Consider the following 13,579-nt stretch of genomic DNA (forward strand, 5'->3'; position numbering starts at 1 on the left):
AATGCCGTAATTAGCACAAAGCCAAATTCAGCTCCTCTTCCTTCCTCTTCTTTCAACAAAGTCTGATTGAAGCCCCTCAGGCCTCCCTCTGCATCTAACAACTTTTGGGTGGGAAAGTTTCCTGCCCAGTTTCTTCCTCGTGTTTCCTCAATTGTATTTTCTCAGGGCTATTTTCATGCTGTGCTTTCTCCTTGGAGTAGCCCAGATGGAACACCATGGTTTCCATCAGTGTTGTATGGGCTTGTGCTCCTTCTTCATCTGTTTAATTCTGTGAAACACCAGGCTCATTTCTTTTTATCTTTGCTCTTTGGGAGAATTGGTGTTTCTTTTCTCTTCTTTCCCATGGGAAGGTTGATCACTTTTCTGGTGTGCTAATGGGTTACTCCGCTCAGGGAGATAGCTTTGGAGAAGAGAGCATGAAGCAAGGTTATTATAGAGCAGGGGAATTTAGCCCAGGAGGGCTGCAAGGTTTCAAATCTGAGGTGCTTCACATTGGGTTGTTTTCATCTCTGAGTTGGTTCTTTGTAAGCTGAGACAGGAGACGTTTGCTGCTGTGCACATGGAAGAATGGAGCCCCTCTTCCATCTGCTGGATTTGAGCACTACAGCAGTATATGTATTTCTGCTGTCAAAGTCCATTTTACAGTTATTACACTGTAAAGACAAAAAGGGATAATGAGAGAGAAAGACATTTCTGTAGAGAAAGCTGTCCTGGATGTAACCTGTCTGAGGCCCCCGTGCCCTGGGCAAGGCCCCCATTACTGAAATGGATGGCTTCCTCCAGCAACCCCAAGTGCTGTCCTTGAGCTACAGCATTGATTCAGAATACATCTTCATTCAGTGATTTCCATCAGGAATTTATACTTTTTTAAATTATATTTTAAAAAAATCTATTTTTATGTCTGTCCTTAGCATTCATAGAGCTTCACTCAACCAGTAAGGAATAGCAGAAAGTTAATTTACAATGTCTTCATATAAATTAATCTCATGTTTTCTCCTGATATTGTAAGTTATCACCTCGTTTATTATATGCAGCTCAGGGATGAGCAGTTTTTAAAAGGCCTCAGACAGTTATGAAATGAATGGCATGAGATGTCAGATACATTTATTAAAAATGCAGAAAATTATCAAAGAGGATGTAGATGTAGATTGTCTTAGTCACCTGCCACCAGCAGACACCACCTATGCCACAATTTATCCTCCCACTCAGTAAGTTCTGCATAATAATTTCATTGATATTGTTGTGTTCTGTGCTCAATATAAATATTTTTTAGATAGAGTCACCAAACTCAACAACTCATTAATTTTGTCTACTTTGCTTGTGTGAGACACCCCTTAAGAACCCCCAAACTATTTTGCCAACACTACTAAACTTAGTACCATTTTCACTTGTGTGGTGGTAAATTATGCAGCTCATGAATGCTAAAACTTGAAATGTTTATGGAAGAAGCTTGTTTCAGTAATTGTACTTACACCCCTTTATTCTGACCTTCCTGCAACATTTGTCTTAAGGTTCTGGTGTTTCCTGATCTTGGATATTTATCATAAATTTGTGGCTCTGCAAGGTTAATAGGTACAGTGGAAGCTCCATGTGAGATTCATGGTGCCTTCATACTTTTTTGAGGAACAAAATTAGGATGGAGAAAATATGTCTACGGGTGTGTGTCAACATATAATTAAAAAACACTGTGTTTGCGACTGATGTTCACATATACACTAAGACAGACAAAGCTTTTGAAAACACATAAAATTTTTGCCAAAGATAATGAAAGGTTAGAATGTTTAATTAAAGAATCCAGCAATGATTGTAGCATCTGTGGATATAAAAATTTAAGGAGAACATGCACCTCACTCTGTCTTCAGCTTCAGACGTTATAGGACGATTTATATTTAGGATCATGATTTAAAGCTTTTCTTTCTCTCTTTGCACCTGCCAGTGAGACAGTATTACTGATGAAATCAGTTTTGAAGGTGAGCTTGGATTTTACAGCCCCATGGCAGGCAGGGCATTTCTGCAGGTGTGGTGGCATTGGTGGTGCTGGTGGTGCTGCTAGCAGTTGCTCAAAGGTTATCAAAATCCAAACCCTTTTTTTTGTTCTGTCATCCTGTATTTGTATTTGTTCCAACAACTGCTGGTTAAGATATCCCTTATCAGAGATTGTGTGTGCGGAACATTTCTTTCAGCTTTTTTCAGTTCTCTAAAAACCCTGGTTTTGGCTTACAACTCTCACATGTCTTGCACACTCTTTACTGGGCTTGCAGACTGGATAAAGCTTAGACCGGTTTGTGTCTCAGCGAGCTCTTCAGGATCTGGTTCTTGGTATTCAGTCTCATTTTTCAAGCAGTAATTGGAATTTTCTGCAAGCATGAGTGTCTCATGTTAAACAGAGTGATGAGAGAGAATAATAAAATGAGAAGCCTTTTTCCTTCAGGGTAGGAAATCCTGAAATCTTTGTTGAGAACCACACTGTGAACTACAACTATGGGCTCTCCTTCTCCACCTCTTTGAACTTGGTATGCCATCATTTCAGAGCAAGAAAATATAATTTGAACAACTTTTTTCCCTAATATAATGATTCAATGACTCGGTTGCTTTCTCTGCACTGGGAAGGACCTTGAAAGATGCCAGTGATTTTTATCAAGGCATTCAGGGATTTTTATACCTTTACTCCTGCAACCTTATGGTAAATCACTCCTCAGCAAGAGATATGTCATTCAGATCATTCTGTGTGCCTTATGTCTAAATGCAATTTTTAGGCTTCAACCTACAGGGTTCACATTATTTCTTCTTCTTAGGAGGGAACTGGAGGTGAGAGGAGAGGGTGAAGGGAGGTTGATTTTTCAGCCAGTCTGGATCTGCAGTACATGCCTTGCCTCCTGTCAAAACTCACATGGCATAAGCACCTTCTTTTCTGCCTCCCTGGACTTACTGATGCACTTGGTTTTAAATGGCAAAAAGTGATGGTGAGGTCTTGGTTGACAGCATCAAACGACAGTTTCAATTTATTTCTCTTTTGTCCCAGATAACAGAGAGAAGCCCCAGACTGAGATTTTTGAAGTATCTTAAAATGAATTCAGATCCATAGTGGATTTAACTGATATTTGATTGTTTTAAGCTATTTTTTCCTGTTTGAAAATGCAGCCTGCTGTTGAAGTTCATTGCTTTGTAGCTGAGCAAAGGCACCACTTCCTCGCTCTTTCTCAGTGTGAAGAAAAGGAACCAGTTTTGTTTACTGGTGATGACATTTCTTTTCAGTGTTTCTTGAGATTTGGCTTGTGATGGAGCAGTTTAAGTGTGTTAGGGACTCAGAGGCAGAGATTCACAACTTAGCTGTTGCTCAGCTACATGCTGAGGTGGTTGGGCAGATCATAGCTGCCAGTCCATGCAAGTAAAGCATCCCTATTTATCCAGACCCTGTAAACCTTGCAGAGGTTCTTACCTGCTGTGGTCCTTTAATTCAAGCTAACTGACCAAAACTGTGCAAGCAGGGGTTATGCAAATCTATTAATTTGAAAATGATTTTAAATCAAGGAAAGACCAGTCATTTTTAAAAGAAACATTCTAAACCAAAAAAATGTAGAAGAAAAAGAAGTATACTTGATTTTTTTCTAAATTGGATGTTTTTATACAAGTTTTAACTAGATTTTGGCAGAATACATTATTTTAATGGTTTTTCATTAATGAAGACTGTTCATTGTACAGGTTCTACAGTAAAAAGAAGGAAAAAAGTAATCTTGGATTCTATTTAGAAAGCAGTCTGTGTATTAAAAACTATCAAAGGTTCTGCAGTCATAGACAGCAAGATTTCACATGAGAAAGGAATGCAGAATCCATCTAGGAAGCATCAAATAATTTCAGACCAGGGTGGGTGACAACATTTCTAGCTTTACGTGGTGTTTGAAATGTTGTGTGTGAGAAGCTGAGGTTCATGCTTAGAAGCCAGCAGCCCTATTGCCCCTGATTTTAGTGGAGGTAAGGGTAAGTCCCCAGAGATCTGGCTGCCATCCAACATGAGCTTGCAAGGTTCCAGCCCCAGGAGGTGGGTGACCTCTGGAGCTCCCTGAAACACAAGTGGATGCAGGGCAGCTTTTGGTGGAGAGTCGCTCTGTCCTGTGCATCAGCCTGAGACAAGTGTCCATGCAGCTCTGCATGGTGGTGCTGGGTGAGAAAACACCCTTTGGCCACTGAAAGAGGGACTGTCACCAAATTCCCCTTGCTGCTGTCCTTGGGGAAGGGGAAAGATGGGACCATCTGACCCTTAGGTTGTCCCACCATCTCAATGGAAATGTGTATTATTTATTAACACAGTTGAGGGGTCTTAACTTGTTTGGGTTTTTGAAAACCGAATTATTTGTCATCCTTTAAAAGGCCAATTCAAATTCATTCCAAATTTTATTTGATTTCAAGCCACCAAGCTTACTGTTGGAAAAATGAAATACAAATAGCCATAAGTTACTCTGTTTCAGATGGGTAAATGTCACACACAGAATGAAGGGATTTTTTTTTTTTTTTAGCAGGTTTAAGTGAAACAGAGTCTTTATTTAATGTCATGTTTTTATTTAAAAGCATTTATTTAAAGTTCTAAAAAACAAAGAATTCAATAAAGCAAGACAGGTGCAACTGCGAATGATTAATGATATAATTCTCAGTACTTTATAAAGTGTCTAACGCTGAAGAGATTTATACAGTGCAGAATGGCAATTGTGCTTTGATGGAAGGAATAGGTAATCAATACCTGCAAGCTTAAAAAAAGTGTTCTATTTCCTCCTCTAATGATATAGGATTTTTTTGCAAGGCAAGGATGTCTGGAGCATGAGACACTTGGAAGAATTAATTTGAAATCTGTAGTGGAAGATCAGTTTCAATTAAAACTGCACTTGAATATCCGTGGCAAAAAGGCAGTTAGGCTGAAACCCTCTGATGGCTGCCTCTGAATAATTGTATCCCACTGTGTTATTCTTGTTTATATATTGCAGGTTGTTGGGCTTATTTTTTTTTTCTAGGGTAGAGGTTACAATGTATTTAATTCGGTCTCAGACTCAAAACCAAACAAGTTCTTCTTCCCCCAGCTTCCCTTTGTCTTTTCACACTAATTGTTAAAGCTGGGATGGCCCCAAACCTGCACTGTTGGGAATGGAGGTGTTGGGGTCATGGCCTCTATTTCTATCCAGAATTGCTGCTATAATGGTGCAGGTCACACTGCATGTAATAATTTGCATGTCAAAAACTTATAAAAGATATTAATGGAAAACCTAACCATTTATAAAATCCTGTGCTGATTTTAGCTAGCAGGTCTTGAACCTCAAAATCAGAGCTTAGCCTTGTGCCTGTAATTGGGGATGTCAGGACTTGGAGTTGCAGCACTAAATTGGAGTATTGAATTGTTGAGAGAGTTTCATTGCATTGGATTTTTCTTTAATAATTCAGCACCAATACAGAAACATTTTATGCATTAAACTAATACTATTCACATCAGGAGAGTAGATACTGCTAGGCTTTTTGTGTGTGTGTGTGAATTACAGATTTAGAAATGAGTGAAGCTACTGTATTGCTATTAAATTAATCCAGACAAGTTTTGGTTTTTTTTTAAAAATTACTTCATATTTTTTTAAATTATACAAGGCTATACAAGCTTTTTGAAGGTCTGTGAAAAACTACATTCCAGCAAGATTCAGTCTAGATACCTAAGTCACTTGAGGTTTTAATTCAACCTGGTGGTTCATTTGTTTCTTTACACTTATGGTTTATTTTATTCATTTTGGTAAAACAGTTTCCACTGCAAATTGGTTGAGAGCTGGGTATACTTTTTTTTATATTAAAAATAAAGTCTTTGTGACAAGATGCATGGAAAGGAACCCTACAGTCTCTGTTAAAATAAATCTGCCTACTCAAAAAAACAAAGCAAAACAAAACAAAAACAACAAGCAAAAAACCAACTCCTTGTTGGCTGAAGGGTCACCAAAATGCTTAAAAAAGAAAAATGTGAGTTCACTGCTGCTTTTGAATGCACAGCTGAAACCACTGTGATAGCCTCTATGAGCAGAGTGCGTTTGAAAATCTCGCCCCATGTTTATAACAAAGCCAAAAAACAAGAGCTGGCAGGTTTGATGATTATGTGTAGTAGTAAACATTGTAAATCCCCACATTTTGTGGAGTAAATGCAAAGTTGTATGAAAAGTAAATCTGAATTGCCAATTAATTCACTGCAAAGCAATTACTAAGAACATCCTGAATCAGGAAAGATAGCTGTGTGCGAGTGGAACATGTTTGGTTTTCTCCACGTAGGGTTTTTAATAATTCTCTTCTCCTTCACTGTGGAATGTTGGGAAATTAATTGAAAGTGGCTTTTGCTGACAATACAAGTTGAACCATCAGATAAATGAAACTGATTTCTAACCAGGGCAGATGATGTAAATGATTTTTTTTAAGAATGTTGCAGTTTTGCCTAATTGTAGTTCAAAGAAAACACTTTCTTGTTATTGTTTTGGTTACCCTACAGCCTTTCTGTGTGATGAGTATAGCACAAAATCTTAGTATTGATTAAGTGTCCTGTATTAGCCTACAGGAGGATAGGAAGAATGTATTTTGCAACTAGGCAGATTAAAACCCACGGACCAAAGCAACTGGCCTTCACAACTGCTGGGTTTGGATGGCACTAATTGAATTTACATACACTGCTCAGATGGAAGGGAAATAAATGTAGAGTGGTGGATCATTTACTGCTGTCAGCCTTTTAAGCAGACATGCTAACTGTGTAGTATGATACAGGTGTGACAACAGGGGTCTCAGGAGAGCAAAGTGCAGCTCTGGGTTATAACTTGGTTTTGGTAGATGAGCTTGGGCAAATTGCTACCCTTCTCAGGCCATCCATGAGAATAATGGTGCAGATCCCTGCTGTAAAGCACTTAAAGAACTGTGAGGGAGAAGTGCTGTTGTTTTAGGAGCTTAAGCCACTGTTTGCACTGGTACAAAGATGATCACTTAGTCCCTGTTAATATAAATTAAGAGTTGGAGAGAGAGGTCATAAGAAAAACCTGAAATTTACTGGAGATCCTCCTGCATGTGCCTCAATGTCCCTGGTGTTATATTGCATCTAGAGATGTTGTGTGGTGGGGATGGCAAGGTGTTTGCCTGATACCTTTTGGTTTTATGTGCTGTTGGTTTTGGCTGTTTATACTGGAGAGCCTTGCAGAATAGGCAGGGTGAGTTAGGGCTGTGGCAGACAACCTCTGACAGATTTAGTGGCAGTTTGTGATACTACCCCTCACTGCTCCAGTGTCACACTGTAAGACGCTGCTTTCCTTTTCCCAGCAGCAGTGCTGGTGCAATGCCTTCACGAAATTGATTTTAAACAGTTTGGGGGCTGAGGACTTGTTGATACCCCAAAAAGTGATCTGGAGCTGGCAAAAGGTCCAGAACAGGAGCAGGATCACTCCACCTGTGCCTCATGACCTGGGGGGACATCTCTGGTAACAGCAGTATCTTAAACTACTGAAAAATACTGTAAAGTGTGGTGAGCCCGTGAGGGCTGCTGGGGTCATTTCTCTTTTCTCTTACTTACCTTGCACAGTGGCTAGTGATAGACTCACAAATTACAGAAGCTTAAATTGCTTTCCAGAACTTAAACTCTGCCCTGTATTTTTTTAAAACCAAAAAAAAAGAGTAGAGGGAGGAGGGGTGACAGCTTTTGGATCTGTCTGCTTTCGGCCAGCTGACATGTATGTAATACAGATGGCTCTGAGGTGCCCAGGTACAGATGCACATGCAAGACACTGCCCTTCAGTCCTTGGAGTTTCTCATTTACTGCCAGTATTTGACTTGTCTTGTTTTGAGGGAGTTGTTTACATCAGGTGAGAACAGACTGTGCTAATAAGGAAAACAGCAAACTCATGTCAGAGCAGAAGCAAGAGAAAGTTACAGCATTTTCCTCCAGAGTAATTTTCCTTTTTTTTCCTTGTTTTCTTCAAGTGTACTAATATGCATCTAGCTTCCTTCTCTCTTTTCATTTTTTTTGGCTTCAAAACCTCCAGAAAAAATAAGATCATTAATGAAGATCATATTATCTAAGCAGAGTGTTGCACAGACCTGAGTTAATGGGCAGCTGTTACATTATTTGCCTCATGTGAAAAGGTAAACTGCCTAGTAATGCACTGAGACTGAAGCTTTAGGAAAGTTCCAGCAACACCATGCTAATTCATAGCATATGCACGAGGGGAACTTGGGAATCACAGAGAGTTTTCAAGAATAGTAATTAAAAAAACACAAAAGAGGCCATTGTTCATTACTGCTGGAGGCAAAGTCAGGCTGCTGCACAAACCTCATGGACTTCAATCTCCTCATGAGTTTACAAGTCTTAACTGCTTTCAAAAACTGGAAGTGTGACTGTGGTAGAGTTATCTGGGGAGCTTAAGTGCTTCATCCTCTTATTTAAGAGTTATCCAGAACTACTGAGCCACTGGAATGTTAATTGATATTGGTATTTTTTAACAGGTACATATGGTCCCGAGCACTGGGTTACTTCCAGTGAGAAGTGTGGAGGGTCTCACCAGTCTCCCATAGACATCATAGACCATCAGGCACATGTTGGAGATGAGTATCAAGAACTGCAGCTTGATGGTTTTGACAATGAATCTTCAAACAAGACTTGGATGAAAAACACAGGAAAAACAGGTATGTTTTTTTCTGCTTGTCTTCGTAGCCTGCCTGCAGTCAATTAGATATTCAAGCCATGTTTCACTCTCCTCCTTTTTCATTGTTTGGTTGTTTGGATTTTGCTGCTTTTTTAAAAAAAAAATTAAAAATAAAATATAATAATTCCAGCAGCAGTCACATATCTCTGCCTCTGTACTCTGTGCAAAGCGAGTTCTGCAGATTGTTTTTAAGGGGTTTTTGAAGGTGGGGGGTTTCTAAGTTCTTAGTATAAAATAATTCTCTTGGTAGTCAGTTGTTCCTCAGCATAAAAAGCTGTATAAGTGTTTCAAGGTGTACCCTTGAATTATCAGCTTTGGAAGCTGAAATATCTAATCCAAAAGAAATTTGAGATGCAAGGCTCAGACTTCAGTAGGAAAGGGGAAATCTCAGAAATGGGAAGGTTTTAGAGAAGAAAGAGTAATAACTGATCAGAGTAGGGGGGCTTATTAATGTGGTTTTGATATGATTATAGCACTCTGTTCTTCACTGAACTGAATCCTCTTCTGCTCTGTCTGTTCTGGCTTTTAGAGAAGAGAACAGTCAGAGTACTGCTTATTTTTACCAAAACAGTTCACCAAAAGGTCAAGGTTGATTTATATGCAAAGCTGCATGCATTTGATTACTCTTTAATTCTAAAAATGTAAAAAGCAAAAATTATAAGGCCACCCTCTTCATTTGACAAGGTCAAATATTTTTAGGGAATTGGATTAAACCACTAATTAATTCAATTTTATTTATTGGAAGTGTATTTTTATCTTTATTAACATTCAACATGCATATCTATAGTGCTTTATGTAATGGGTCCCTGGTCAGAGGGTTTGCTAGCAAAACTCAGGGCATGTACCTGCTGCAGGGTTGGGGACTCAGCTGTGCACACAGTGTGACCTCAGATACACCCACCAGGTCCAGGGGACTTTGAGCCACAACCTGGAGTCCAGCAAGCACTTCAGATCCAGTTCCAGCAATTCAGGATCTTAGCAGGAATTCAGTTATTGCCCCCCAGATGAGATGGAGTGACAGGCTGTGATCCTGCTTTCTTTCATTGCAAAGGAAATCCAGTTAAAATAAACCACTATAGCTTGGGTTTTTGATGCATTACTGAGGGGGTTTTCCAACTTCACTAAGAAATGCTCCTGTTTGCTTTGAAATTCTGACTTTGTTGCACTTTAAAGCAACATGAGGTTCAGGCAAGGTTGATTGCTATGGAAATTTGGTGCTTGATTAATCCATTCGTGTTACGCTCCCTGCCCTTTTGGCCACAGAGGGGTGTTTGTAGTAACCAGCAATAAATGTGATTAGAAACACCACAAGAAACGTGATGCTGCTATTCATCTAGGAAAGATGGTAATGCTATATACTGTGTGTGTAATAGGAACATATTGCTGCACATATCACAGGAAACCATGTTGAACTGAAATGTGCCAGCAAATTTTCCAGTCTCCATGCAGCTGGCAAAGAAAGCTGTATCTTCAGTCTCCTCTGCTGGGTGATTTTAGCACTGCTGCTGTATTTGATTTCCTCACCCATTGGGGTATGGATTTTTAGTGACAAGTTATTGCTTCACAGGGCAACAGTAACTGTCACTTTTCTTGGTAACTTACGGCCTTTTGCTGGTAACGTGAAGACTCTTTTTGCCTTGCTGTTGTCCCTGATTTCTTCTGCTGATCTGTTAACTCCTCCCTTATTTTATGAAGTCCCATTCTTTTTCTTGGTTTTCTCACATTTAAAGAAACTTGCCTGGAATTAATTTTTAAGGTGGTAAGTGGTAGAACAGCAAACCAAGTAGGATGTTTTGGCTTGTGAGCAGGTTATGCCGTAGATTGTGATGCATTTTGGCAGCAGAGTCTTGGAGCAGATGGCCACATGAGACCTTCATATTGCAGACTGACAGAGACAGTAAACTAAATATCTGTTTAAGCAATAGTGATGGATGTAGAGGACATTTTATAGCTATTAATGACTGGTTAAAAGAGAAGGGTCCAAGGGAAAGCCAAAGACCCTTAACCTTGATGCTCACTAACGGGCAGGAAATGTGTTGCTTCAGTTATTGTAATTGCTATTGGACCTTGCAATTTATTTTTTTTTTAGGATGGAACAATTAGCTATTTTTATGCTCTGAAATGTTAAAAGGTAAAGAGGTTATTGCTGTTCAGATTCGTTGTGCTCTTTCTTGTTTCCCACCCCTCATATCAGGTGAAAGGCAGACAATGTGCAGGAAGCAGTGTTTGATTCAGAAAATGGAAATGGATTCACTAAGCCCCTGTCTCGACTAGAAATGCTTTTGTGCATGATTACACCAGCAAAGGCACTAATGTAGGTTCGATTTCATCATCGTAGTAGCTCTTTCCCAAGTGGTAAAGATCACTTGGAGAGCATAAGCACATTTCATAGTTACATTTGCATTAGTTGTTCTTGTTTGTGCCACCGTGTAATTAAGTGCTACCTGGTGTCAGCTGGGCCTGAGGCTGACGAGGCTTCTTCAAGCCTAACCTGCCCCGTGGGAAGAGCACCCATGGGAGCAGTACCTTCACCAGCACTACACAAACGTTGCCACTTTGCCCCTTTTTAGGTCACTGAAGACTCCTTCCATTTAGAGAAACCTACTAAAATTTCTGCCACAGGTGTCTATGCTTTTGTTAGGTACTTTTCCTACCTGATGTGCACCTCTCTGGCTGTCCTGGCCACCTGAGCTGCTCTGCTAAGGCAGGACAAGAGCCGCTGTGTATCCAGGTTTATTTTTACTCTCAAGCAGGTGATACGCACACAGCTCCTGCCCTGATTTGGCAAAGGGCATCACACAGTTGTGATCCTGGTCACTGTGTACCACCTCCCTTAGTTTTTTAATTTCAATTATAATTTTAAATGAGCGGGCTTTGGGGATCGCTTCCTTGCTGTGTGTTCTATGGAATTATTGGATAAAAACTGTGGCTCCTGAAGCCCATGAATGTGATGTTTGGTTATTCCAGTCCTGAATCACATGGAGGGAAGGGAAGCCCCCAAAGTGCTGGCAGGAAGGGGATGCTGCTGAGATAGAAAGGTGATGGGAACACGTTGTACAGCTCAGCAGTGTAAGGAATACTGTAAAATGAACAATTAGATGAACATTTCAGATTGTACATCCTCCTAATTATCCTTTTAATTATTCATCTAAAACAAGTAAAATGACCCCTGACAGAGCCATAAATGATTTAGGAACTATCAAATATTTATTAGATGCAACTGAATCCCCACAGAGGTTTTTAACAGATGCACATGAATCTGCTTTCCTGTATTCCTCATCTCCTACAATTTTATCTATGGAATTTATAACCGATTGACTGAGATTTTCAGTATTAAAATACTGCTGAGCTCATTGAGAATTTGCACCACCCTTCTTCCTACACAAATGCTTTGATGCAAAGGAAGTGCTGAAAGAACCAGAAATCATGGAAGAAAATAGCCCTGTTATGTCACTGCCACAATTTAGAAACATCTGACCAGCTCATGCAATTTAACATTTAGATGCTTTTCATGTGAACATTTTAAAGTTGAGATGTTTCTAAATTGTACAGTTGCACCTGAGATGAGGCTGCTGTAGCCAACAGTCTGTACTGATGGGAGGGCAGCCCTGGTGTGGCAGAAAGCCTAACCTGCAGCAGAGCCTGTCACTGATTCACCAACAGAAGAACAACTTTTATTTCACAACTAGCTGTTTTGGTTTATTTCAGCAATGAATAAAAACTTCCCCCTTGTGTAATAAACTTGGGTTTGTATTAGTGGTCCTATTGTGATGACACAGTTGGCTTGAGAACACAGAGAAATCCTTGTGGGTTATGCTGTTCCCATGAAAAAAATAAATAAATTAAAAACCCCAACCCAAAAACCTTTAATCACAGAATTCTGGGCACAGGAAGTGGTGGTCTAAAGTGGCTTTTACAAGGAGGAAAAAAAGAAGAAGAAGAAAAAAAAAAAAAGTCTAAATTTAGTTCTGTTTTTAAGCAAGAGTTTTGTAAGGGATGAGAAAATAGGATTTTGTAAGGAGTAATTTTTAGGAATCATACATATTAAAAATGGGAGATGCTAGAAAGGCAGGTGATCTTGTAGTGAGAGCATCAGACAGGAGTTTTTGGAAAGCTGGATTCAGTTCTTAGCTGGACCATAGACCTCCCCTGTAACATGCACCAGCTTCCACCATATGATTTTTGCCCTCTATTTGGACCTACAGCTTTTATTGTTACAATAAAATGCAAAGGTTTTTGGAAATGAAAAGCAAATACAAAGAAGGTCATTTTGACCCTTATTAAATCACATAATAATAATCTCAGAGTCACTGTAATAAAGCCCAAGTTCTTATGAAGGACTTCTCATGAGTGGGTCTCAAAAACATTATTGTCACTCTCCCCATTTTAAAGAAAGGAGGAGTAGGGATGTTAAGGAAAGTACATGCCATGTTCAGCAGTAGAGGAGGAATAGGGCACAAGGATGTCCCCCCCACAAAAAACACAAGAAATCCAGCAAGCATTAAGATCCTTTCATTCCCTAGCTTGTATTCCACAGACCTTCAGTGGTTTGCAAGGCCAAGGAATGTGGTCAACCATTAGTCCCTGGAACCACATTAAACAGGTTTTGATGGACTGTGCCATTTAAATTTTAATCAAAGTCCAACGTGGAGTGCAAAAAGTCCTTTAAAAATTTGGACTTTGTGGTTTTCTGTAGTCTAAGTAACTTCATAATTACTTCCATAATCAGCCAACATTTCTAGTAGACTGGGGTTTTTTAAAACCAATCCCTGTAAAGAGGAAAATTATGACTGGACGTTTGACTTGCATTAGAAGTAGTATTCTTATATAATGAGAAGAAAATAAGTGCTTCAGAAAAACTGTATTAAGAACTTTTTTTTCCTTGTTGT

General features: G+C 39.4%; 1 protein-coding gene across 1 annotated transcript in view; it reads left to right on the top strand.

Annotated features, from left to right (window-relative positions):
- PTPRG (protein tyrosine phosphatase, receptor type, G) overlaps positions 1–13,579 on the top strand; it is a gene marked incomplete at its 5' end in the record, with an annotated part of 313,696 nt that overhangs the window by 116,153 nt on the left and 183,964 nt on the right. Inside the window, 2 exon segments of the mRNA XM_009997037.1 lie at positions 8,491–8,670; positions 11,493–11,509. Of these exon segments, the coding sequence (XP_009995339.1) occupies positions 8,491–8,670; positions 11,493–11,509 (197 nt within the window).

This window comes from Chaetura pelagica, unplaced genomic scaffold (assembly GCF_000747805.2).
Source record: "Chaetura pelagica isolate M959 unplaced genomic scaffold, ChaPel_1.0 scaffold364, whole genome shotgun sequence".
Lineage (NCBI taxonomy): Eukaryota > Metazoa > Chordata > Aves > Apodiformes > Apodidae > Chaetura > Chaetura pelagica.